Source organism: Hippopotamus amphibius, unplaced genomic scaffold (assembly GCF_030028045.1).
Source record: "Hippopotamus amphibius kiboko isolate mHipAmp2 unplaced genomic scaffold, mHipAmp2.hap2 H_1, whole genome shotgun sequence".
In the NCBI taxonomy this organism is placed as follows: domain Eukaryota; kingdom Metazoa; phylum Chordata; class Mammalia; order Artiodactyla; family Hippopotamidae; genus Hippopotamus; species Hippopotamus amphibius.
In genome coordinates, this window is record NW_026648280.1 from 1210462 (window position 1) to 1237398 (window position 26937).

General features: G+C 45.9%; 2 protein-coding genes across 4 annotated transcripts in view; one reads left to right on the forward strand and one right to left on the reverse strand.

Annotated features, from left to right (window-relative positions):
- The window catches only part of DUXA (double homeobox A), a 17628-nt gene extending 15190 nt beyond the window's left edge, over window positions 1–2438 (reverse strand). The window contains exon 1 of the mRNA XM_057719706.1: window positions 2402–2438. Within this exon, the coding sequence (XP_057575689.1) occupies window positions 2402–2438 (37 nt within the window). The remainder of the gene's footprint in view (window positions 1–2401) is intronic.
- LOC130843001 (zinc finger protein 264-like) lies at window positions 2299–26782 on the forward strand. 3 transcript variants are annotated; one of them, XM_057719664.1, is made up of 7 exons: window positions 2299–2832; window positions 4447–4573; window positions 13670–13765; window positions 18027–18170; window positions 19066–20723; window positions 21829–21902; window positions 26746–26782. In XM_057719664.1, the coding sequence occupies exons 1-5, from the start codon at window positions 2803–2805 to the stop codon at window positions 20691–20693; spliced, it is 2025 nt and encodes a 674-aa protein (XP_057575647.1). In that variant the 5' UTR covers window positions 2299–2802; the 3' UTR covers window positions 20694–20723; window positions 21829–21902; window positions 26746–26782. The 3 variants fall into 3 exon arrangements, with proteins under 3 accessions (XP_057575647.1, XP_057575648.1, XP_057575650.1); XM_057719665.1 differs by lacking the exons at window positions 21829–21902; window positions 26746–26782 and having other exon boundaries at window positions 19066–20541; window positions 20625–20701; XM_057719667.1 differs by lacking the exons at window positions 18027–18170; window positions 21829–21902; window positions 26746–26782 and having other exon boundaries at window positions 19066–20701.
- Window positions 26783–26937: the final 155 nt, after the last annotated feature.

Here is a 26937-nt window from a genome sequence, read left to right on the forward strand (position 1 = left end):
TTTCCCTGAGAAAGAAATTCAGCCTCAAGACGGCAGCATTAGTTCTGGCTGCAGAGTTTTCAGCCGTCCTCTACCCTATGGATTTTGGACTTGCCGGGCCCTGCAACTGCATAAGCCAATTCCTTCAAATAAATAAATATATATACAGACATATATATACACACAAATGTATATGCATGTATATGTTACACATACATATATACACACAAATAGATATTTATAAAATGTGTATATTCTACTAGTTCTCTGCAGAACTCTTGACTCACACACTTCATTCCTTGACCTAATTAACATCTCGTCACTATACTTCCCTCTCATCTTAAAAAAATTAAATCTCAAGGGCATTTTCTGCACTTTGATTCCATTTCTCAATGTGTATGCACCCTCAAATAGTGAAAAGTGCATTTTATTCTTTCAGCTCCACAGTTATGAAAAAAAAAATCATCAATGGTAAAACTTCTAAGATTGCTTCATATTCCTGAGGGTGGACATTAGAAGCTCTAATATGAGTTTCTTGGTTTCCTGTGATCAACCACTTAATGAAGTCAGGCTGGTCCAGTGTTCATGCTGTGATCATTTTCTTCTCCAGTCTGCACTCATTCCCTTGACAGCCTCATCCAGTCATGACTTGAAATAACAGTGTAAATTAACAACTCTCAAATTTATATATCCAGGCTTCAACTCTCTCTTAATGTTCAGTCATAGGTTGAAATGCTTAAGTGACACACACCTTGTGGTCTCATAAACATTTCAAATTGACCATGCTTAAAACTGGAGTCTTCAGAAGAAACAAAAAAAAACAAAAAAAAACTGGAGTCTTAAGTTTCCCTCCAAGTCTCCTCCACATGTGGCTTCCCCATTCCAGGGGATGGAAAATCCATTCTTCAGGAGATCTAGGCCAGCTACATATGAAGGAGTCTCTGGGCTGGAGAAGACTCAGAAGAGTGCAGTAGGCAAGTGTGCAGTGTATCAAGATGGGACTTCCGGTTTCCTCCTCAGGGGAATTTTTAAGCTACCTTTTTTTTTTTTTTAAGAATTTTGAAAAATATATTTATTTTATTTTGGCTGCGCTGGGGCTTAGTTGCAGCACGCAGGATCTTTAGTTGTGGCATGCAGACTTCTTAGTTGCAGCATGCATGCTGGATCTAGTTCCCCAATCAGGGATGGAACCTGGGGCCCCCTGCATTGGGAGCACAGAATCTTACCCACTAGACCACCAGGGAAGTCCCTGAGCTACTTTTTAAAAATCTGTTCCCCTAGAATGCTCCCAAACCAAACTTGGGTTCACTCACTCCATGCACAGCAAAGCCAGTCTACTGACACGGGGGGTTGTGGTGAAGGAAAGCATAGTGTTTATTGCAGCGTGCCAAGCAACAAGGGGCAGTTCATGCTCAAAAAGTCTGAACACCCTGATGGCTTCAGGGAAGGGTTTTTAAAGACAGTGTTCAGGGAGAGGGTCCTAGGATGCGTGATCAGCCCGTGGACAATTTTCTGATTGGTTGCTGGTGAGGCAGCTGGCTGGTATTTCAGGAATCTCACCATCAATCTTCTGATTCCAACCAGCCTAGGATCTATGTTTGAGGTCAGCAGTTTCCACCTGGTAGGAGCCTGGGTTCTGTAAAAATAACTTAAGAATGTGCATTAGACATTGTTCACTGTTTTTCCTTGAAGAGGACTGGGGTTTTATGGCCCCATCCAGCAGGTTGACTGACTGCTTAAGTTATCATCTCCTTCCCTCCTTGAACACCCCATTGCTGCCCCTTAAATGATTAACCGTTTGAGGCCACTCTTTGGAACTCAGGGAGGCCTGGGAGACTATAGCTTTTTCCACAAACAAGAAGTGGGGGACCCGGAGAGGCTTGTGGAGTGGGAGGAGGCTCCACAGGGTCCTGCTAGGTTTCAAGAAGAGGCTCTTGGGAATTCCCTGGCTGGTCCAGTGGTTAGGATTCCATGCTTTCACTTCTGTGGACCCAGTTCCATTCCTAGTCAGGGAACTAAAAAAAAAGGAGAGGGTCTGGAAAGGAATAAGGGCGGGGGAGAGCGAATCTCTAAGCGAGCTGTGAGTCCAGATCACAGTTCCGCACCTTGTGCACTTGACATCGCCCTGGGCGACTGTCCAGCATTCCACGCCTCCGTTTCCCTGGGGCACAGCACGGACGCTCTCGCCGCCGCCCCCTGGTCCTCCCCCCTTGAACCCACTGCTAAGAAACAGGTCTGGGCCGGCGCTCAGCTCCTCCCGCGGCTCTTACATGGAGAAAGACACGCCCCCACTACTTAAGGCGCTCCTCGCGGCCGCGGATCTAGGGGAAACTACATTACCCAGAGGCTGCGCACTGTGCGTCCGAGGCGGGCGCTGGCCAATGACGGCCCTGCGTAGGGGCGTTTCCTGCGGCGCACGTACGTGGGCGGGACTTCCGGTTTCTCTCAGCCGACGCCATTTGCCTCCGCGGCTTGCTCTTGGCTGGCCTTTAGGTGCCGAGGACTGAGTCCGCGCGGCTGCCCCGGGCGTTCGTGGGGACGGAGCAGGGAACGGGGATGGGACTCCCCTTTCAGCAGTGGAACGGGCCGTGACTTTGTAATCGGGCGTGAGCCCTGGCCTCCCGCCGAGCCGTGGCCTCTGCGGCCCTCAGCACGCATCCTTGGTCCCCGCCGTTCCCGAGGGCGGCGCCCGGCTCTAGGGCGCCTTTTTCTCGGAGGGCGGCGGTCCGTCGAGCTCGCCGGGCCAAGGCAGGGTGGAGAGGAGGGTCCGCAGGCCGGCGGGTGCCCGCTTCTCTCAGCGTGGCGGGACCGCAGGCGCCCATCATGGCGGCGGCGCCGTCCCACCCGACGCAGGTGAGTGGCCTCTGGTTGCGGAGCTGTTGCCCTTCGAGGCCGGAGACGCTCCCGGAAGGAAGGCGTCCGTTGGGTTTGTCTTCGCGGTCGTGTGCGCTGGCAGGTGGAGCTGGTGTACCACTTCATTTATCCCAGGTCCTAAAAGGTGTTGGGTCCCCGACAGATGCTCAGGAAGTTGTGGGAAGATGAGTGATGCATCGTCCAGGGGTCCCATCACGCTTAGTGTTGAAATCCCGAACCCTACCGTGTGCTGCAAGGATGCCCCCTGCCCCACCGTCTTCCTCCAGCTGGGGGTCTTGCGCACGGAGAGGAGAGAGAAGCGCGAGGACGAAGCCACGGGTATTGAGTGTTCCAGGAGACCCACGAGCGCCTGCGAGGTCGCCATGGTTCCTCCCAGATGCTAAGACGTGTGTCTTGGGAGGGCGAGGGCCTGTGTTCCACTCAGCTGCAGCCAGGATAGACATTGTGGCCAAAGGCTCTCGTTCTCGTGGCCAAAGCCAGTGTTTTCTTTAGCCATTTGTGCTCCCTGGTCCTGAAGTATTCTTGGCGCAGAGCTAAGTGCTGTCAGGGCTCAGGAAGGAAGAGGCTAGTGGTTCATTGTGGAATCTCCCTGGGAGCCTGGGAGACCGGGAGGGCGTGGGGAGCTGGTCCAGGCCCTGCCGTTACCCAGGTAGTTACACCCCTTCGTGCCTCTCCCTGGAGGTCAGTGACGCAGGCTCTGCTTCTCTGTGCACCTTGATAGAAATATTTTCAGGCGTGATGAAACGGACTTAACAGCAAAAATCAGTGCAAACGCTTCACAGTCTTGTCACTAGGTATTCACTTTGATGATGGAAGCATCTAGGGTTATTCTGGTAGACCCTGTATTAGAGTGAGCTGTGTTCAAGTCTTGATGCTGGCTTGTAAGACGTGAGACTCTCAGTGGATTGGTGGAGCTCCCTTAGGCTCAGGTTTTTGGCTGGCATGGAAGTAATGAGATGTTTACCTCACGGGCTGTGGGAGAATCAGTGGAAATCCCAAAGCACACCAAACATTGAATAATTCTTGTCTATCTCACAACTGATATTGGTGAAGTGGGAAGTATTATTGTATTGATTCAGAAACCGAGGCTCAGAGAGATGAAGTGATATCTCCAAGGTAACACAGGTGGCGTGTTGGGTTTCAAGAGCTTGACTGCAAACCACAGGAGACTGACAGAAAAACTGCAGGATTTTAGTAGCTTTAACCAGGATGTGAGGCCCCCAGCATGGGGCAGGCAGCTCGCAGGACCAGAGAGGCTCAGGTACTGCTGTTGCTACCTTTATTGATACCGTTATTATTTACTCAGTCCTCTGATGTCCTAGAGCCCTTCCTGTATGCCTCTCACGACCCACGTCACTTCCATTGTTTTGTGTGATTTTCCAATGGCTATGGTATAGGAGACTTTTCTCTTCCACTACTGTGTTATGTCCAAAACATTGTCCACTTCCTCTTCAGCCCAACCTAGAGCTTGGCTCTCAGCAGATGCTCAGTGGTTAGGGTCTTGATCTTTTTGTACCTTTAGTGGCCCTGCAGAAACAAGCTCTGATCCCATCCAGCAGTCCCAAAGCCAACACTACTACCTCTGTTTGACAGGTGTCTGTGACCTTCGATGATGTGGCCGTGACTTTTACCCAGGAGGAGTGGGGGCAGCTGGACCCGACTCAGAGGACCCTGTACCGGGAGGTGATGCTGGAAAACTGCAGGCTTCTGGTGTCTCTGGGTAAGGCTTCGCCACTCTGCCGAGCAGGGGACCTGCCACCTCCTCGTCACAGACATGCTCTGGCTCCATGCCTGACTGATCAAGGAGCCTCCCCTCTCTCCTCCCTGCAGCTTCAGTCATTTTTGATATTCATCCCTCCCTGCCTGCTATCCCTGTCTCTTTGGGCAAGAAACAGTTCCCCTTTGGCTCCCAGAAAGTGGTGGAAGGAAATGGGGGTGTTGTGTAGAACCCTAAGGCAGAATTTCCAGTCGGGCCACATGGGACTGAAATAGGAACTGGGAACCACCAGGATTATTCCGACTTCTGGTTCTCTTGTCCTGGCTTTTCCCTCTGGCTTTGCTTACGTCTCTGTCTTTTCAATTCTGAAATTGCCTCAGCAAGTTTGTGACAGGAGTGACCACCCCAGTCCCTACTCTCTGTGGCCCCCAGATGCCTTGTTTCTATTTCTTTGTGTACTTAAATTGTTTCTCTTTCTTCCTCTGCTGCTGGGTTCTGGGGGGTTGTCCCTGAGACAGGAGTGGCCACCGGAGCCCATACTTCCCTGAGTCTCTACCCAAGTGCCCAGCACAGACTGGCCTCTGTCTGAGGTTCTTATTTCCCATTCCAGAGAGGGAGCTGACTGGGTGAGACCAGTTGTCTCACGTGTCCCCTGCAACCCAGTCCACAGGGCTGTGAATGCTGGGGTGTTCTCCAGGAAGAGGGTGAGGCAGAGGCGGGGCCCTGAGAGGCCTTTGCCTTCAGTGTCAACAGGTATGATTCTGAAGCGCAGGACCTCGGTGAGGGGGCTTCTCTGTTCTCCTGTGCCTTCATGATGGCCTCTTGTTCCCTGAGTCCTGGCCAAGACCCTCTGCTAGTACGAGAGAGAGACTCTGAGAGAGTAGTGCTTCTCGGCACGTGGCGGTTTTGTCCGCGGGAGACACTTGGCAGTGTCTGCAGCCACATTTGACTGTCACACCCGGGGTGTGGGTGGTCCTGGCGTCTCGTGGTCAGAGTCCAGAGATGCTGCTCAGCCCCGGAGGATGGACAGGACAGCCCCGCTCATCAAAGGATGATCCAGCCCACAGGGGCCAGAGAGCCGAGGTGGAGGAGCAGCAGCTTGAGGATAATCACCTCAGACCTCTGAGGGAAGGGAGGGCTGTACGTCCAGGCCTTAGGGTAAGACGTGCTTGTTTTTAGAGAACTGGGATTGCATTCTATGTCAGTGAGGAGAGGTTACATGAAATCAGGAAAAGTTTGACCTATTCAGATATTTTGTAACAAAAATAAAAAATAAAAAGGTCCACTGTCTGGCCCTGCTGACCCCTGCACTCACACGTCCCCCGTGCTCTCCCTGAGCTCACTCTCTTCCAGTCACGCTGGTGTCTTGTTATATCCTGGGCGCACACTTGACGTGCTTGCTTCGAGCCTCTGCGGTTGCTGTTGTCTGTGTCCGGCGGGTGTGCTTGGCCATGTCTGCTTTCCACATGGCTGCCCCTTCTCAGCACAGTCGCCACCTCCTCATCAGCTGTGTTCTGACTACCAGACCTCATGGAGGGTCTCCCCCATCCCTCTTACTTTCTCAGATCATCCTATTTATAACCTTAAAAGTGGTTTTCAACAGAGATGATGATGCCCCCAAAGAGGACACTCAGCAACATCTGGAGGTAGTTTTGATTATTATAACAGGCATGTGAATGCTACTAACCATCCTCATAATTCACAGGATGGGCTCCTCCCCACCCTCCCAACAAAGTATTGTCTTGACCTAAATTATCATGTCAGCTTGAGAAACCCTGTTTCTGAAAGTGCAGGGACACATCTTCAGCTGGCGTTGCGAGACGCCCTGATGTAACCATTCCATCATTTCTTCTCTTTCTGCCTCCTGCATGTGTCTGATGGAAGGTCTGGGTTCAGTGCTCATTCCTAACATGCCTTCTCTACCCCCCACCCCCCACCCCCCACCGTGGCTCCTTTCCCTGTCAACAGAGGCTGTAGCCTCAGGCCAGAAGCCCTGAGCAGCAGGCAGCTGAGCTCTCTGGGACTTAATAACACTGTTTTGATTTCACGTCTGCATTTTTTTTCATGGTGACCTACCTACCGTCAAGGGAGCTGAGGCTGAGTTTCCCACTTACCAGAGCAATACAAGATTCCCTTTTTGAAGAAATCTAAGAAAAAAAATTTTTTTAAGCAGGTCACTTTTAAGAAGCAGTTAATAACTGTCACAGTGCAGGTCCCCTGAGCCCTGACCAGGTGTCAGGACTGTTCAGGCACTATTCATGCTCCATTTATTGAAATTCTCACAGCGTCCCCACTGTATTAACGTGCATCTGTGAGATTTGAATATTTCCAGCAGGCCTTGGGGCACTAAGGGTGTCCCTAGTTGGAACCTGGATCTGCTAGAGTTAGGGTAGGAGGAACACTGGCCTGGTGTGTGAGGGTTAAGTGAGGCGGGCGGGGGTGTGGCTTTGGATTGTTTGGTTTGCGCATGAAGGGTGTGCTCTAGTATTTTACATCATATTAAGGAAACTTTGGGGTGAAGATAGTGGAGAGTCCTAGAAGGTATGGCGTAAGTTGCCCTGTAGAGTGCAGAAAACCATCTTGAGAGTGAAAGGGAGGAGTATAAGTAGAGATAGGAAGTCTTTGCAGGCAGGTCCGTAACGAAGTTTCTCATTTATATAGCATTAGCCAAGAAAATTGATCTGTGATTTGGGGAGTGTCTAAGAGTATCTTTCAGGAGTTATAAGGTATGCTCAAAGTATGGCTTTATACATATGTGTTTTTGCATGAGTGTGGTATTTGTAAAAAACAAACAAAATCCTTTTCCCTCACAACACTTCTGATATCAAATGTGTGGGTTTTCCACACCAGACAGTTCTGACCCTAACTACCTGAGTTAGCACTGACTCGACAGGTTAATAAGGGTTCAGTCCCATAAGACAGCCCCTCCGCCTCCCACCCAGCTGCTTTAGCTGTCAGTGACAAGTCCTCACAACTTGTCGTGACCAACCAGCTATAAATTGGAGTTTTCCCTTTTGGCAAATTGAGGCGTATACCAGGACCATAGACAGCAGCTCAGAAACAGCATAGAATCCCTAATAGGAGGAAGCAAAAAGTTCCAGTGTATCCGCTGGGGAAGGGTTTTCATGTCCCTGGGTGAAGTCATCTTCATTGATGAGGTCTTGGTCTGGGATGTGGAACGGGGTATCCTTTGCAAGTGGGTATGCACTTGACTTGATGTGGGCCTCAGTGTTTGCCGTGTTTGGTCTAAATGGTGGCTTCCTCAGAGGGTTCAGGCCTCTGAGTTATAAACCAATGAAAGTACCCAGACCAGTAATAGTAAGAGCAACAGTTATCAGAATGGCGTATGGCTGTTTTTCAAGGTTTGTTTTGTTTTGGGGGGTGTTTTTGTTTTGTTTTGTCTTGAAGTTCAGGCCAAGTGGATCCCATATCAGGTGAGCAGCTGCCTGGCTTGTGGGACAGTCTGTGGTTAAAGGGTTCCAGGAGCATGTGCTCCCTCATTCTGGCCTCCAGCCTCAAGGGATGGTGGGAAGCTTTGTATACTGCAGGGGAAGCAGTGTGAATGGCCTCCTGTAGAACGAGTCCTTGTATACATAGAGGTGAGGTATATTCCCTTCCAGTATAGAAAAGGACAGTGGGATGTTTTTAAAGGTGTGTGATGTAAGTAGGCTAAGGAGCCTTGAATTTGAGGCTAAGAGGCGAGACAGAGGCCCATTTAGGGGTTTATTTGTCAGACTGGAGTTTGAAAAGGAGCTGTTTAAGAAAATCGTTAACGTTTTTGAGTTAAACCAGCTATTTGGGGCCTATTGGGGTCATGAAGCTGTATTGAATACCTCTCTCCAGAGCGCAGCATTGTGTAATTTGAGAAGTGAAATGTGTATCTTGGTTACTATCAGTAATACTTGTGATTCCAGAGGGACTAAGGAGTGTCCTGGGAAGGCCTAGCGTTGTGGCCTTTATAAACCTAGGGATGTGATTTTTGACTGACTTTGGGGGTATTTGTGAGACAAGAGGTTCTTTACCCTGAAGGAGGCAGTTTTTAAGCAGTGGTTCAACAGTTTATAATGAATGTGAAGATGAGGCCGTTTGTTGATCAGGGACCCCCTGAATAGGCCAAGAAATATTTCTTAGGTCCCATTTTTTGTTTGGACAGTTCTGGCTATCGGATAGAAAGCAACAGTATTCTACTGAGTTCCATCGCATATGATGGATGTAGGAGAGTCCACGAACTCGCACAATTGTTCACTCACTTAATCCCAGGGGGCTCCCCAGGTAACCAAGGGCTGTGGGGAGGGGTGACCTCCTCCATCTGGCAAGGGGCTAAGGACAAGAGAAGCCACCTCCTCCTACACGTGGAATATGTCAGAGGGCCCAGGTTGGGTTCCATCCTGTCCTGAGGCCTCAGGAGCTATGGTGAGATTGTGATTTGCTGTTTCTGTGACCCAGAGCTTGATGGGCAGCTGGGTGTGGAGGTCAGAGGCCCGGGGTCTACGAGAGCCTTCATTATCAGGAGAGCCTTGTGTATAGTTAGTTGTTGTTTTAATAGCGTATAGCACCAGGCTGAGGGGACAGTCTGTTACATCAGAAGCCCTTGGGCACCTTGTGGCCCTGGTTAGGTGATTCAGAAACTCGAGAATGTGTGAGAAGAGGTTGTCAAAGCCTCTTTAGTGAAGGAGTCTCCGAGGGCACTAATGGGACTGGACAGTATTTTGAGCAGATTTTAGAGCCTTTGTTGGAGGGAGCTGCATTCACGGTGGGCTGATTCGTATCAACGTCAGGGAGATGAAATAAAATTTATAAATGAGGAATGTGTGGCCACTAGACCCAAAGTAATACTAAATAGTATTTCTATCTAAAATGAGTCCCCAAAGGATTAAAAGGTGTTGGACCTACTACTGTCATGACTATGTCAGTTGAATCCCCTTAGACAAGGTTGTCATCGGTGTAACGTCACCCGTGCTCCTGGAGAGAAGTGGGTGCAGCTGAGGTCTCAGCTGCAGAGGCTGTGGGTGTTGGCAGAGCTGTTGAGCCACTCCATGGGCAGCCTGGGAGAGGAGTCCCGTTTCCCTTCAGAGCGAAGGCAAACCGTGGCTGAGAGGCTGCCAAAGCAGACACCAAGCAGAACACGTTAGCCAAGTCTGTAAGGGCAGAGTAGTTACCGGGTTGTGATAATATTGGGTATTGGGTGTGTGGATCTTGTTAGTCAGCTCGGGCTGCCCTTGCTGTGTGGTTAAACAGCAGCTTTATTTTCACACAGTTCTGGAGGCTGGAAGTCCCAGTTCAGTTTCTGATAAGGATCTCTTGCTGGCTGCCTTCTTGCTGTGTCCTTACCTGACCTTTCCTCTGGCTTGGAGAGGCCTTCTCTTCCTCTTAGAAGGATACCAGTCCTACCGGAGCAGGGCCCCACCCTGTGACCTCATTTAACCTTAATTACCTTCTTAAAGGCCTTAAATCCAAATAAGATCACACTGGGGATTAGGGTTTAACACATGCAATTTAGGGAGACACAATTCAGGCAGTAAGTAACAGGGACCCTAACGGATGGGACCGCGGCATTGAGATTGCAGTACCCCACAGTGAGGCGCCCTGTGTTTTTTCAAGTTTAAAAACAGGCACAGTTGGGCTGTCACATGGAGAAGCAGTTTGGATCATCACCCCTTGATTAATTAAGTCTTACGTAAAAGTTTTACCCCTGAAGGCCCCTTTTCAACTGACACTGAGCTGAATAATTATTTTAACTTGGGTCTGTGGGGTCCTATTTTATCAAGTCAATTAATTTGTAAGTGCCAGAGATTTATTTTAGTTTTGTGTTGTGTCGGAGTGTCTGTGCCCAGTATGGGGTACTTTAGGACAGTGGGTAATAGAGCTACAGGAAACTTAGGCAAAGCTGCAGTTAGGGTGAGACATACCTACTTTTAATCATTAGGTGTATTTACCGAAATGTTTACTGTTTAATTACTTTTTATGATGGTTGAGTACAGTGTTTCAATTTAGTAGGATCCCCGGTTAAAAGTATGATTTGAGCCCCAGTATTAAGTTCATGAAGGGTTGTCAGTTGGTGCATTTTAGCAAATTCTAAAGATAATTTAGAACCTGTGTTGTAGAGTCAGACAAACCAATCAGTGCCCTGTTTTGTTTTGGTAATATAAATTGTTTTAGTATATACTTTTGCTATACTATACATAATTATTATATAATAATTTATCATATAAATTTTAGTATATAAACGTTGGGTTTCCATTTGGGTCAGATTAATTATAGACAAGTGTTCTTAGTTATATATTGTATATTATTTAGCTAAACATTTTATTCTCTCTCCCTGTCATCTAGGGGTTTGTTTTGTTATCGTTACTGTTTTTAAATCAATAAATAGTCTAGAACTAGAATTATGTTTGCAAGACCTGGCATTTGCTTGGTATGTATGGTTACCCATCCCTTTTTTTTTTTTTGGACTTTCAGCCATTTACAGCCCTGGTTTTTAGTTTTAGTTTTAGTTTGTCTCCTTCTGAGGAGAGTGAAGGGGTGGGGGGGCCTGGCTCCTCTAGGCTGCAGCCTCTCCCGGGGTGGCCCTGGTTCACACGTATAAGTAGCCTATTCCTCCCCACTCCTACTTTTTTCTGCCATCAAACAAAACTTTTTGTTTGTTTGTTTGGTTTTGTGGTCACCTTTCCGTCCCCCCGACCATTTTTCTTTCTTTTATTTTGGTGTTTACCGGGTAGATTCCTAACATTCCCAAGTGGCAACTGTTGTGTGTGGCAACCTGCCTTTCTAGGAGGGGGCTGGGGCTCATGCCTCAGGACAGCAGTGGTGGTGGCAGTCCTGACGGGTGACGGTTTGGGGTTGAGGAGGAGCTCTCAGTGTGCTGGTCTGCAGCAGCACTCCAGAGTGCCCAGACACACTGGCCGGGCTTGCACAGGCTGGAGGAGGTTGGGAAATGTGCTCAGGTGTCTCAGAGGGCAACAGGAACGATATTCCTTATTCCTTTGTGTCCCCCTCCCCCTTTATATGTTGAACCATCAGTTTCTAGGGATGGGATCTCTTATCCCTTATGGGGGGGGTTGGGGTCAAATTGCAGCAACAGTGGGGTATGCAGCCATGGCAAGATTTTGCCCACGAGGCAGTCTAAGCCTTTTCTGTGCCATGGCATGTGGAGGGGAGGGTGCCCCACGCCACGTGAACCCCTGTATTGCACCAGGGCCCAGTGCCTGGACTCTAGCCAGGTGTGCCTTCTGAGAGGGCGGGCAGTGCCATCAGCCTCTCATGGGCTGGGGAGCGGGGCTGGCTCAGTTGAGCGGCCCCCCACATACTTCCGTGTTACTGGCTCAGTTGATGACACTTGCATCTATGGGGGGACCTCGACCTTGTGCAGTAGCCAGTTACCTGGTTGCCCAGGGGTCACCAGCCCAGAAACTTGGTGCGTTGACAAAGGAGAGACAGACTGACGAGATCAGTCTCTTGCCGGATCAGGTGGCAGCTAGGGACTCACAGCCTTTGGACCTAGCCAGTCACATCTTTAAACTACAGAAGAAGGAACGCTCTTCGAAACTTTGCTTGGGATATAAAAAAAGACTGAGATCAATGAAGACATACCTTATTTTGACTGAAGAGTCAATATTTTATTTTTTTATAGATTATTTATTTATTTTATTGGCTGTGTTGGGCCTTTTTTGCTGTGCGCGGGCTTTCTTTTAGTTGCGGTGAGTGAAGGCTACACTTCATTGTGGTGCGTGGGCTCCTCATTGCCGTGGCTTCTCTTGTTGCGGAGCATGGGCTCCAGGCATGTGGGCTTCAGTCATAGCACGTGGGCTCAATAGTTGTGGCTCATGGGTTCTAAAGCGCAGGCTCGATAGTTGTGGCACACAGGCTTAGTTGCTCCATGGCATGTGGGATCTTCCTGGAGCAGGGATCGAACCCGTGTCCCCTGCGTTGGCAGGCGGATTCTTAACCACTGCGCCACCTAGGAAGCCCCTGAAGAGTCAGTATTTTAAATGTGTGAGTTCTTTAAATTACTCCATCAATTTTTTTCCATTTTAAATAACATAATGCATTTAAATTGCTTGGCATAGTCCCTGGCATATGGTTACACCCTATAAATATTAATTTTGTCAGTTATGATTAAGATTGAAAGTTCATAACGATGTGGTGGATTGGTTAAGCACCTGGACTCAGCCGCTGTTCAGCAGAGTCTTCTCAGGGGGTGACATTTGAGCTGAGACCCAAAAAGAGGTAGCTGGAAGGAGCAAGGTGGGGAGAGAACAGCCTTCCAGGGAGAAGGGCCAGCATGTGCAAAGGCCCTGAGGTCGCAGGGAGTGTGACTCCTGACAGCTGAAAGGAGGTCAGAGCAGACAGGTGAGCACGTTTGCTTAGTGATGATGGATAAACCCTGGACCTGCCAAGAGGAGCCATCTGCAGAATCTTGGCGCCTCTGCCATCAATTTCCTGCTGAGTCCGTGTGACTTTCCCCTGCATCTGTGTTTGGCTGCATGTGACAGACTGGCTCAGTCATCACCCTGGAGGAAATTTATTATCTCACAGTACGAAGCTCAGAGTTGGGGCTGGCTCCTGGGGTGGTGGGTGCCAACCCAGTTGTCTGCTGCTTTGCTTCTTCCTGGTCTAGGGCCTCAGGCAGGTTTCCTCACAGGTGACCCAGGCTGCAGCAGAACTGCAGCACTGGCGCATCCCCTCGCTTGGCCACTGCACTGGAGCTCTCTCCTCCAGGGTCTGGCGTAGGTCACCTGCAGGTTGCTGGAGACTTTTCAGCCCTCCCTTGATGCCAGAATATGGGGTGGTTTTTAAATCTGTTGCTCTCCAAGCCTCACCTGCAGAGATTTGGTTTCAGTTGGATGTGAACCAGACATCTCAGGAGGTTTTGATACACAGGTGGTTGAAACTCACTTGAATTAATTAGCAATCACCTTCTGGGTCTTGTGGCTACAGCTGAATAGTTGGAACTCTATATAAGTCACAGTTCAAGATTTCTGTTGATGGGAGCAGCTTCATCTTGAGGTCTCATCCACATCCTGAAGTCCCAGGCTAGGCTGAGAGGTTTTCTTAATTTTCACAAAAATCCTAGTGTCTTCTTCCTTTCTCCATGAACAGGGTGTCCTGTTCCCAGACCTGAGCTGATCTATCACCTGGAGCAGGGCCAGGAGCTGTGGATGGTGAAGAAAGACCTCTCTCAGAGCACCTGTGCAGGTAGGAGCCACAGTATGGGCAGGTGGGAGACCCTGCAGGGGGAGGTGCTGCCCTGGCTCCTTGGGGAAGCATCTTGTTTGGGCCTCTGTGGTGGTCTGCAAGCCACAGAGCCCTTTGACCTGAGGTCCCTCAGTCCCGGAGGACAGAGGCGCACGAGCTGAGAATGTGTCTTGGGCTCTGGCTGCCTGGCTCAAGCCTGGGTGGCAACCACCAGCTCTGCGGCCCTAATGAAGTTCGGGATCGCGTTGTGTCTTGTGTATGAGTTCGGCTGAGTTAAAGCCTGGCTGCCGTGTCAGGTGGACTCCAGCGTCTCAGCACTCGGCACGTGGAAGCTCTTTTTCTGACTCACACCAGGTCCGCGTGGGTCAGTGGGCAGCTGTGCAGCACACAGCGGTCCAGGGACCCAGGTCCGCGCTGTCGTCAGCATGCGGCGTGAAGGTTGTCCTGACCCCCTGTAGCTGGCAGAGGAGAGTGAGAGGGGAGGGAAGATGCCAGCCCGCCTCCCACAGACACCTGCGTCCCTGACAGGCACTAGGCACTCGGCCACACTTGGGGGCGGGGCTGGGAGATGCGGCCGAGCCATGTGTCCAGGGAGAGGAGCAGGTGGTTTGGTGAGTGTGGTCTGCTGCACTCAGTCTGTTCCTGAAGATGCCAGTCACAATCGTCGCTCTGTCCCTGGGTGGTTGGGGATGTGGTCACATAACGCGTGAAAGCATGAACCGCGTAGCACAGCGTCTGCGCCGCAGTCAGTGGCTTGTGGGAAGGAAGCTGTTGGTGTCCTTCGCGTCCCACTAGGCATAACGAATAATGCATCTCATGTTTCCCTCTGACCTGAGGAAAAGGGCCTTCCTTCCTCTCCCGGTTGCTCTCCAGCTCTCCTCTGCCTCCCCTTTCCCACCCTGTCCGTCCACTCAGAAGCCCTCCCTCCCTTGTTCCCTGTCTCCCCACCCCTCCTGTTTGGTAAAACCGCACGGTGACATTTGTCCTGTGTGCCGCACGTGTGGGCTGCCGAGGGCACTGGGGCTGCCGTCATGTGTGGTGATGGGGCCCTGCAGAGTTGTGTTCTTGCCCCTCCTGTTCCTCGGGCAGCCCCGCCAGCCTGCGAGCGTCTGTGTGCAGCCCGTCGGCAGCCCCTCAGAGGGGGCCATTTGGAGCCTCTGCCCTCTGCTCTCCACACTTCTCCACTTGAATATCTGAGATGCCCAGTCAGCATGCCTGGCAAGGAACCCCTCATGGTGCTCACTCCTTCCCCTGCCAAGTGTGAGCGCATGGTCCTGCCATCCAGGCAGGTTAGAGCCGGGATACAGGCCGAAAGCCTTCCTCACCCCTCCACCTCCATTTGCCCCTACATCCAGCCATCCCGACAGTGACAAACCCCCCAGCACAGATGTCTCAGCGTGTGACCCCTGATGTGTCAGCAAGTTTTCGTGTTAAAAATCTACCTCCTTCTCTTGCTTGGTCCTCAGCCCTTCCACACATTCAGATTCTCAGTCTGTAGTTTTCCTTTCACCTAGCAGAAGAGGTGTTGGCCCGTGCCCTGGCCAGATCTTGAACCAGTCTAGAGTACACCTTTTAGAGAAATTAATTCTTCACTTATTTTCTGCTTGTTTAGTAACCTCATTCCTTCTCTACCCAACATAAAAATGTGCCCTAGTTTCTTACACTTGAAGCAAATAAATAAAAAATGCACCTGTTTCATATTGATTGTATTCATCCACTCCCTGGGGCATTTGATCTTTTACATTTTTTCACCCTCAGAAACAGTGCTGCGAAGAACATTTGTACATACTGGTTGTCTTGCACGTGATTAGGGCCATCTTTTGTTATTTCTTGGAGTAAAATTGTTGGATTATAGGCTGTGCAAAATTTTGAGTTTAGGTGATAATTGCTGTTATTTTCTAAAAGGGATAAAAATTATTTTATTTGTAATTCTCTAGGTTCCACTGATCATGTCCTGTTCAGTCCTTGATGCTCTGAGGCTCCTCAATCTTTGCTTAACAAACTGACACAAAACGGTATCTTAGGGGAGCTTGTTTTGCATTTCCCTCATTGTTAACAAGCTTTAGCACCTCATCATGTGATTATAGGCCCATTTGTACAATTGCCTCCCCCCCCCCCCAGGCATATTCACAGATTCTGCCTGTGCAGACTCAGCCAAGTATGGATTGAAAACACGGCAGGTGGGGGGGATCCAGAAAGTTAAAAAAAAACCAAAACTTGAATCTTGAATTTGCCTTGTGCTGACAACTATTTATCGGTATATAGCATTTACGTTGTATTAGATATTATAAGCAATCTAGAGATGATTTAAAGTACACAGGAGGATGTGCGTAAGTTATATGCAAATACTATGCCATTTTATGTAAAGGACTTGAGCATCTGCAGATTTTGGTATTGAGCAGGGGGTTTCTAGAACCAGTTAATCCCCTTTGGATACTGAGAAACAGTGGTATTTTCTTTGAAATGTCATTTCGTGGAAAATGCCAGTTTTTCGGTTAACTTGTTTGCCTTTTGTTTGTAGTGATTTTTTGGTACATTCCTGATACTTTTATTGGTTATACATGCTGCTCTACCCCCAATATCAAAAAGATATTCTTGTTTTATTCTAAGCTGTTCTAAGCTTGGCACTTGATGTTTAAGTCTGGTCTGAGGTAGAATTTGAGTATAGTGTGAGATAGGAATACAGTTTTTTCATTAGCAGCATGTCATCCATTTTTCTAGCTCCATTTACTTTATATTCTTTCTTTTCACCAGTGCGCTGCTCTGCGTCCTCTGCCATCTACTAGAGCTCTGTGTATGTGCATTTCGTGGGCTCTGTGCTCTTTTTCCTTTGCCTAGTTGTCTTCTCTCTGTGCCAGGACCACAGTGTCTTAAAGTCTATAATGCTATTATCTTATAAGGTAGATATCCTTCTTTTTATTCTCGTTCTTGCCTCTTTGATTTTTCATGCAAATACTACAATCAGACTACCAAGTTCCACAGTAACCCAATTGGTATTTTATAGGGAATTGTATTGAATTTACATATTCATTTGGGTAGAATTGTCAGTTTCATATGATTAAATTCCCTTTTTTCCACTTTATTGAGAAACAATTGATATACGTCACTTCATAAGTTTTAAGGCATACAGCCTGGTAGTTTGATTTACATGTATTGTGAAATGATTACTGCAATAGGTTCAGTTAATGTCCATCTTCCCATATAGACGCAATAAAAAGTAAAGAAGAAAAGACAAAGTGAGAAAATTTTCTCCTTGTGATGAGAATGCTTAGGATTACTCTTAATGATACTTCTCTGTATCATACAGCAGTGTTAGTTACAGTCATCGAGTTGTACATTACGTCCCTAGGACTTATCTTATTTTTTTTTTATAAGTTTATTTATTTATTTATTTAATGGCTGCATTGGGTCTTTGTTGTGGCACAGGGCTTTCTCCATTTGTGGCGAGTGGGAGCCACTCTTCACTGTGCTGCGTGGGCTCCTCACTGTGGTGGCTTCCCCTACTGAAGAGCACGGGCTCCAGGCGCGTGGGCTTCAGCAGCTGTGGCACACGGGGGCTCATAGCTGTGGCACACGGACCTAGCCGCTCCGCAGCATGTGGGATCTTCCTGGAGCAGGGCTTGAACCCGTGTCCTCTGCATTGGCAGGTGGACTCTCAACCACTGTGCCACCTAGGAAGTTGTTTATCTTAAAAAACTGGAAGTTTGTACCTTTTGATGATCTTTCTCCAGTTTCACCTCCCTACACATTAAATTCTTCATTGGTACTACTCCTTGAAGACATTAAAGTATTAACATTTTCTCCATCTAGATCATGTGTATTTTGCTAGTCTTTTCACCAGACTGTTCAGGCATAACAGACCCAGTGTGTCTATCCCGGTCCTGCTCAGCTCCTGCCTTATGAGCCCTGTGCTGGGAGTCCTCACGGTAACCGCAGTCAGAACCATGGGAATCAGCTTCCTTGGATTCTCATCAACCCCATCCTCATGGCCTGCGGGGCCTTTGTACATTCTGCCTCCTAAGGCTATAGTGTCCTTCCCACCTTCTCTCTGTGGCAACTCCTGTGGTGGCAGGACTCCCAGGTCTCTTCCCGTACACAGCCAGACTCGAGGTTAGGAACAGAACTCCTGGACTGCCGAGTCTGCCCTGGTCTTCTGAACCAGTCCAGGGCTTTGCCAGTCTACCCTCAGGTTCAGTGATTTGCTAGGAAGACTCACAAAACTCCCTAAAATCTGTATGCTCACAAATTGTGTTTGTTACAGACAAAGGATACAGATTAGAAGAGGGGCTGGAGGTGTTCCAAACACAAAGCTTCCGTGTCTTCAGCAACTCATTACCTCCCAGAATCGATGTTTGGCAGCATGTGCACGGAGTGTTACCAACCCCGGAAACTCACCAGAGCCTCGGTATCCAGATTTTTATTGAGCCTCCATTGCAGAAGCATGGTTGATTGTTATACATGGGACTCAGTCTCCAGCCCTTCTTCCCTTTCCAGAGGTCCGGCTGATAACTCGTGGTTCACAGCCCCAACTTTGTAATTACATTTGATCTTTCTGCTGTGGCCAGACCCTACCCAGACCTAATGCCATTTCTTTAGCATAAACTATCTAGGGGCCCATAGTGAGTTATCTGTTGTCATAAAGTATCACGTACATCCTGTATATCCCTAGGGGGCTCACCATGAGCAACAAAGACACACCTGTCTCTCTGAAGATACTCAGAATTTACAGGTTACTTCCTTAGAGCTGGGACCAGAACCATACTTCTCTTTGGAGACAGTTAAATTTGCATTATACACTTCCTGTCTTTGATCAGGGCTGCGTTAGATTCCCTCTCCTAGTGTTTTGTTTTGCCACCCATTTGGCTTTTGGGATCTTAGTTCCCCCACCAGCAATTGAACCCGGGCCTGGCAGTGAAAGCGCGGAGTCCTAACTACTGCACCGTCAGGGAATTCCCTTTTCCTAGTGTTCTTACAGCAACATGGGACGTCTTCCCTTAAAGGAAACTGAAAGTGCACACAGGCATTATTACTTTGTCCAGCCATGCCTATGAAATTGTGGCGGTGTGTCCACTCCAGACCCTCTGTCCTCCCACCTAGACTCTCTTACTGGATCTCACTTTCAAGGTGTCAGCAGCCTAATGACCAAGAAGAAAAGGAATTACTATCTTTAGATTCAGAGGTAGCAAAACATAACAGGCACAGAGGTACTCTCTTCATCTTTATTTTTTTCACTGAAATGCTGATTCTCTTTCTTCTGTGTTGGTATTACTAACGGGCCCTGTTTATTGAATTTCTTTCAGTTGACAAAGGAAAACCCAAGATCACAGAACCTACTACTTGTGAGCCAGCCCTGTTTGAGGGAGCCTCTATCCAGGAACTAACACAAGGAGGCTCAGGGGACTCCCAGTTAGGACAAACCAAGAATGAGGATGGGCCGATGGAAATACAAGAAGGACACTTTGGACCAGGGATGGACCCCCAGAGGCAGAAGCTTCATAAGAAAATGAGTCATGAACATGGGCACTTAGGGAGAGCTGGAGGTGTGTGTTCAAGGACTGTAGAGGAGCCAGTCCTTCCAGGAGGTGCTGTCCATGACCGTGACTCATGTCGTTCAGGTAAAGATCCCATGATTCAGGAAGAGGAAAGTATCTTTAAATGCAACGAATGCGGGAAAGTTTTCAACAAGAAACACCTTCTTGCTGGACATGAAAAGATTCACTCTGGAGTAAAGCCCTATGAATGCACAGAGTGTGGGAAAACATTTATTAAGAGTACACACCTCCTCCAGCACCACATGATCCACACTGGGGAAAGGCCCTATGAGTGCATGGAGTGCGGGAAGGCCTTCAACCGCAAGTCCTACCTTACACAACACCAGCGGATTCACAGTGGAGAGAAGCCTTACAAGTGCAGTGAATGTGGAAAGGCCTTCACCCATCGCTCCAATTTTGTCTTACATAAGAGGAGACACACCGGGGAAAAATCCTTTGTATGCAAAGAATGCGGGCAAGTCTTCCGACATAGGCCAGGATTCCTTCGACATCACATCATCCACAGTGGTGAGAATCCGTATGAGTGCTTTGAGTGTGGCAAGGTCTTCAAACACAAGTCATACCTCATGTGGCACCAGCAGACTCACACTGGGGAGAAGCCCTATGAGTGCAGCGAATGTGGGAAGGCCTTCTGTGAGAGCGCAGCTCTCATCCACCACTATGTCATCCACACTGGGGAGAAGCCCTTTGAGTGCCTCGAATGCGGGAAGGCCTTTAACCACAGGTCATACCTCAAGAGACACCAGCGGATTCACACTGGGGAGAAGCCTTTTGTGTGCACTGAATGTGGAAGGGCCTTCACCCACTGCTCCACTTTTATCTTGCATAAAAGGGCCCACACTGGAGAGAAACCTTTTGAGTGCAAAGAATGTGGGAAAGCCTTTAGCACTAGGAAAGACCTCATCCGGCACTTCAGCATCCACACTGGAGAGAAGCCCTTTGAGTGCACGGAGTGTGGGAAGGCCTTTAACCGCAGGTCAGGCCTCACCAGGCACCAGCGGATTCACAGTGGAGAGAAGCCCTATGAATGCATGGAGTGTGGCAAGTCCTTTTGTTGGAGCACAAACCTTATTCGACATGCCATCATCCACACCGGAGAGAAGCCTTATAAGTGCAGTGAGTGTGGGAAGGCCTTCAGTCGCAGCTCATCCCTCACTCAGCATCAAAGGATTCATACTGGGAGAAACCCTGTCACTGTGACCGATGTGGGAAGAACCTTCACCAGTGGGCAAACCTCAGTTACCCTCCGAGAACTCCTTTTGGGGAAAAATTTTTTGAATGTAAACACCGAGGAAAATGTTTTGCAGGAGAAAACATCTACTGTGACATCTGATTGTACATACCAAAGAGAAACCCCACAAGTATCTTCTCTGTGAGAAAACGTGTCACAGATCATCAGTAGTCGTGTAAAGAAACATTTCTGAAATTTACCCAGCCTAGAGCCTTATTCTGCATCTGAGAATTCATCTGTGAGGGAGAGACCAGTGTTTATTGTGCACTAAGGAAACTTTAGCTACGTTTTTCCCTTAGTTTACTTTGTAGTGTTATCTCAGGAATTTTTATAAAAAGGTGGAAACTTAGATAAGAAATGCAAACAGTTTCTTTGCGACTTGTCTGTCAGGCTTATGGCACTTTGTCATGGACTCCTTAGTTTACTTGGGGTGAGGGGAATGTTATTTCATAGGCAAAGGGCCTTGACCCTTTATGTGTCTTGTATACACATTCAGGCTTTCGTTTTTTAAAAAAACTGTTCTTGGTCGTTTTAAATACCAAATTTTCAGACTTTTATTGATCCAATCTATGGTTTACTGAATTTCTATAGCTATACGGTAAATCTTAAAATTGAGTAAAGTGAATACTCTATTATTCTTATTTAAATTGCCTTAGCTTTCCTAGTTCTTTGCACTTTCCATGTAAATCTTAGGGTGCAAAAAAAATCTTGCTCACTTATTTACAGAAATTGATTAAACCTGTAGGGCAGTTTGTTCAAAAGCGGCACCATGAACACAGTACATGGTATGGCACTTCATTTATTTAAGTAATTCTTGATATTTCAGTATCATTTTATAATTTTTAGCAATACAGGTTCTATACATTTTTGTCAGAATTTATGTCTAGGTTGTTGGGAGTTTTTTGTTTTGTTTTTAAAGTGATTTGTAAATGGCTTCTTTTTGGCCTTGTGGTTTGTGGGATCTTAGTTCCCCTACCAGGGATCGAACCTTGGCCCCCTGCAGTGAAAGTGAGGAGTGCTAACCACTAGACTGCCAGGGAATTCCCTATTGGCATTGATTTTTAAACTTTGATATCCACATGATCTTTAGTAGTATACAGAAAGATAATTGATATGAAAGATAATTTTAGTATCTTGCAGCCTTGGCTGAACTCAGTTATTTCTAGCCACTTCTTTAGATAGAATCCTTGCTATTTTCTGCGTAGAAGTGTCAACTGCAAATAGCTTTAATTCTTTCTTCATATCTGTATACCTATTACTTCCTTTTCTTACTGCACTAGCTAGGACTTCGAGTATGCTGTTGAGTAGGAGTTGTAAGAGAGGACGTCCTTGACTTGATATTAGAAGGAAAACGGTGAGTTTTTCATCAGGTACAATGTTAGTTGTAAGTTTTCTTTTTCTGTAGAGTTTTCCTTTCAAGTCTAGAAAGTTTCCCTTGGTTCTTAATTTGCTAAGATTTTGGTTGTCATGAATAAGTTTTGGATTTTGTCAAATGCTTTACCTCCATCAGTTGATGTGATAATTTGGTTTTTCTTCTTTAGCCTGTTGATATGATGTATTCTGTTGAGTGTTGCATATTGAACCAGCCTTGCATTCTTGGAGTAAGCCCCACTTGGTTGTGGAGTGTAAATTTTTTTTTTTTTTTTTGGCACACGGGCTTAGTTGCTCCGTGGCATGTGGGATCTTCCTGGAGCAGGGATCGAACCTGTGTCCCCTGCATTGGCAGGCGGATTCTTAACCACTGCGCCACCTAGGAAGCCCTATAAATTTTTAAATATATATTAAAGCATTCCATTTGATTGTATTTTTTTAAGAAAGTTTTCCTGTAATCTCCTGATTTATGATATGTAGTTGTCATTCTTTGTTTGCTTGTTTTTAGCTACTGTGATCTGGTTTTGGTGTCAAGGTGATAGTGGGTTCCCAAGTTCTATTTTTTAGGAGGACAGTGTGTAATGTTTTTTGTTTTTTTGTTTCATAATATCCTGCAGTGAACCATTTGGGCCTAGAGATTTTTCTGGATACTTTTTAATTACATATTTTATTTGATTAATATGGAACTATTCAGAGTATCTGTTTTCATATTGGATAAATTGGATAATTGGTCCTCTTCAAGGAGATGTTTCATTTCATCTAAATTTTCTAATTTGTAGACTTGTTGGGAGTATTTTCTTATTATCTTTTTAATGGCAGCAGGGTCTGTACTTATATCTCATTTTATTCCTGATTTTGGAAATATGTCACCTCTCTTTTTAATCATTGTTAATCTTCTTAGACATTTACCAATCTTACTGATCATTTTGAAGAACCAGCACTTTATTTTATTGATTTTTCTCTATTATCTTTCTGTTTTTAATTTCACTGATTTCTGTTCTGACCTTTATGATATCCTATCTTCTACCTTGCTTTGGTTCTATTTTGCTCTTTTTATTTTTTGAGGGGTGCTGAGATTATTGATTTGAAATTTTTTTTTCTAACAGAGCATTAAGTATTATAAAGTACCCTCAGCACCGTCTCAGCTTTATCCCACAAGTTTTCATTACAATTTTTTCAGTTCTAAATATCCGTTGATTCCTTTAGAGACTTCCTCTGTCACCTGTGGATTATTTAGAAGTGTATTGTTTCATTTCCTACTGTTTGGAGCATTTTCTGATATCTTTTATTGATTTCTTGTTTCATGTTTGGTTTGACCGTTTAAATTTGTTGAATTTTGTTTTATGACCCTTGTTGAATGTTCTGTAAGGCTTCTTGAAAAGAATGTGTGTTCTGCCATTGGGTGAAGTTTCTATAAATGTCTGCACAATCCTCTTGGTTGGGATTATTACTCAGATTTTCTATATCCTTGCTGACTTTCTAATATTTCTGTCAGTTGCAGAGAGAGGGATGATGAAGTCCTGAAATATAATTGAGAAATTGTCTATTCCTCTTACAAGTTCTATAAGTTTCTCCTTCATGTATTTCAGACTCTGTTTGGTGCATACACATACAGGATTGCTATGTCATCTTGGGTGTATTGACCCTTTAATAATAATAAAAGGGTTAATTTTCTTGCCTTTGAAGCATACTTTATCTGATATTAGTATAGTCACTACTGCATTTTTTATTAATGTTTGTAGTTTATATTTTTCCATAATTTTATTTTTAAAGTTATCAGTGTGATTATATTTGAAGTAAGTTTCTTGTAACAGCATATAGTCAGGGTCATACTTTTTTTCCCCCCATTTTGCCACTTTCTTTTAATTTGTAGGTTTAGATCATCTAAATTTAAAAATAATTATTGATATGTTAGAGGTTAACTACTATTTTGTTAATTGTTTTTTTGTGTGTGTTCCCTTTATATTGTTCCTCTTTGTTTTCTAGTTGTTTTTTTATTATTTGGGTTCCCCCCATCCTCCTTCCTGTGGGTTATTTCAATACTTGTTAGAATGCCATTTGATATGTCTGTAATATTTTTGAGTATATATCTTAACTTTTTTACTCTACATATTGTATTATATATACATAACTTACCACAGACTGTTACCAGCATTTTAGCACTTTGATGTATAGAAACCTTGATTCCATTAGGTTCATCTACATTCCCTGTTTTTAATGTAATTGTTCTAAGTATTTTCTTATATACTGAGAACTATTTGGATATTGTAATTTTTGTCTCTGCTGTCTTAAGTTCTTTGTTTTGTTTTTTTTACAAAATTCATGAGAAGCCTGGTCTGTTTACCTCTATTTTTACCATTCCGTTGTTGTTTCTTCATTCTTGAAGTCCAAAGTCTTCTGTTAACATTTCCCTTCTGTTTGGCAAATTTCTTGTGGCCTTTTTTCTAGGATATGTCTGCTGTTAACAAATGTTTTTTCTTTCTTCGTGTAAAAATGAAGGATATTTTTTGTGGGACATAAGACTTGGGGTCCACAGTTCTTTTAGGACAAAAGAAAACCTGTCTCTTTTTTCTTCAGTCCATCTCCTTCTGTCCATCATGGTTTCAGATGAGAAGCCTGTCTTTCAACCCATTGTTCGTCTATCTGTAAGCCATCTTTTCCATCAAGTGCTTTAAAAGTGTTTTTCACTATAGTATTCAGAAGTTTATGATGTGTCCTGGCATAGAATTTTTAGGGAAATTTTTAGTTATTAATTTTTCAAATATTTTTTCAACCCCAAACTTTCTCCTCTTTCAGGGACTCCAGTGACATGAATGATAATTCTCACATTCTTGTTCCATAGGACCCTCAGGCTCCCGTGGTTTTGTTTCCCCCAGTCTGTTTTTCTCTGTTGCTCACAGTGATTAATTTCTGTTGATCTCTCTTTTGGCTCACCGATTCCTTTCTCTCTCATATATAATCCACTATATGAGCTCACCCAGTAAGTTTTCATTTTGGTTTTTGAATTTTCCAGTTTTTTGATTTCCATTTGGTTCTTCTATACAACTTCTATATTTTTGGCTACCTGTGATGCCAAAGAAGGACTCTGAGAAAACAGGCAAAACTGTGTAGTCCAGAATCATGGTTCTTTGGTGGTTTATCTTGATGATGGGATAGAAATCTTAAAATAACTAGAGGCATGAGAGGCCTGGTATCCACAAGTATTTCTGAGAACAGATTTTACAACCGAGGGTGGCCAGTAGATTGTTCAGAGTTGTGGTTAAGGTGCACGGATTCTCCATGACTCCCACTGTCTTATGCCTTGTTGCCCAAGCCAGACACCTTGCAGCCATTTTTCATCATCCCCACATCCAGCCACTGTCCCATTCTGTTCTTTTTTTCCTAGTAGACACTCAATGTATGTGTGTTTTAGTGAATGGCTACACACAGCAGGGAATTTTTATTATAACGTTTGGCTCCCTCACAGTGTCTGCACAAAGCTGTGTGTATAGTTGGCACCGTATGGAACATATGTTGAATCTTGAAGAAAATCTACACAAGCTTTTATGGCCAGATCGAAGTCATAATGAATGATTGTATTGGGTCAAGACCACCCAGTTTCAGTATTTGCTAGGAAGACTCACAGTACTCAGCATATTGTTGCACTCAATGGCTATGCTTTATTACACCAAAATGGTCCAAAGCTAACTCAGCCAGGGGGAAAGGCACAAGGACTGGAGTCCAGAGGAAACCAGGGACAATCTGCAATGGTCCTGTCTCAGGGAAATGACACAGGATGGGCTTAATTTAAGCTCCATCAAGGATTTACAGCAGTAGGGTGAAATGTCTACTGGACAAGCTAATTAGAGACCCAGTGCCCAGGATTTCTTGAGGACACTCTTTCTAGCACATATCAAACTCTAGACCTCCACAGGATAGCAGATCTTCGGCATTAAGCCACACACTTACACAGAAAACTTGGGTACACTGAGCCACTCCTCATTTGGTAAATGGAAGGTGGTAAATCTCCTGAAATCTAAGGTCCCAAACCCTAGGCCAGGGTGAACCTTGCAAGCTCAGAGAATAGCAGTCTCAGGCCTGCTGTGTTAAGTCTTCATAGTGACTTAAATGGTACTAAGATGCTGATTAATTCAGACTTCTATAACAAACATTAAGCAAATAAGAGTTTCCTACACCAAAAAAGTAAGAGTCATAACTTTGAGGTGAAATTGTAACCAAAAAAAAAATAAAATCACTAAGCCAAAGTGGTACTTAACAAACTAGCCAGGATTTAATTTAGTGATGACAGAGTACTTTACCTCTTCCTAATACTGGTATATACCTATGTATATGTATGTGTGTGTATATACACCACTTGAGGCCACATATATGTATATAAACATGTATATACCTAATATATATGTAATGTATTTTTATGTGTGTATATATATATACAGATGTTTGGCTTCAAGTGGTGTGACTTGCAGATATACCCACTGTTTATAAAGATGTAAATGCCAGATCAGTGCTGTGTGTTTCTATAGCACGTAAGTCAACAGTTTCTCATCTTTGTTCCTGCTGTTGATGCTCTTTGCCTCTGTCTTCAGCAAAGAGAGAAATAAGGAATATGTGCATCATTCAGTGCACCTGATGAGATTAATTAAAGACTACGTTGTTTCAGGCCTAGTCACATTCATGATCAATGTGTGTTTCACTTGGAGTGGGAGCCGGTGTCTTCTGGGTGGGGAGGGGAGGAGCTTGCCAGAGACATGGTGCTGGAGCCCTATGGGAATCTCGTCTCTGGGATTATTTGCCTCTCTCCTTTGTACTCACACTTTGGCCTGCAGACCACCTTTCCTGTGTCAGTCATGGGATACTGGGGAGCCTCTGGAATGCTCATTGATGTCATCCTTGAGATTTGAGGGTTAAAGGTTTGTAATCTCTGCTCACAGGTATGTTACACATCTCACAATTAAATGGTCTAAGTTGTAAATGGGCAACTTACTTTGCCTCCCTCAGCAGTGTCCGGGCCCTGGGCC

Excerpts from the sequence above, each read along its gene's own strand:
- LOC130843001 (XM_057719664.1), top strand. The coding sequence starts at position 2,803 with ATGGCGGCGGCGCCGTCCCACCCGACGCAG. Across the intron at positions 4,574-13,669 it reads CAGGCTTCTGGTGTCTCTGG|GGTGTCCTGTTCCCAGACCT; the intron begins GTAAGGCTTCGC and ends CTCCATGAACAG. Across the intron at positions 13,766-18,026 it reads CTCTCAGAGCACCTGTGCAG|ACAAAGGATACAGATTAGAA; the intron begins GTAGGAGCCACA and ends TGTTTGTTACAG.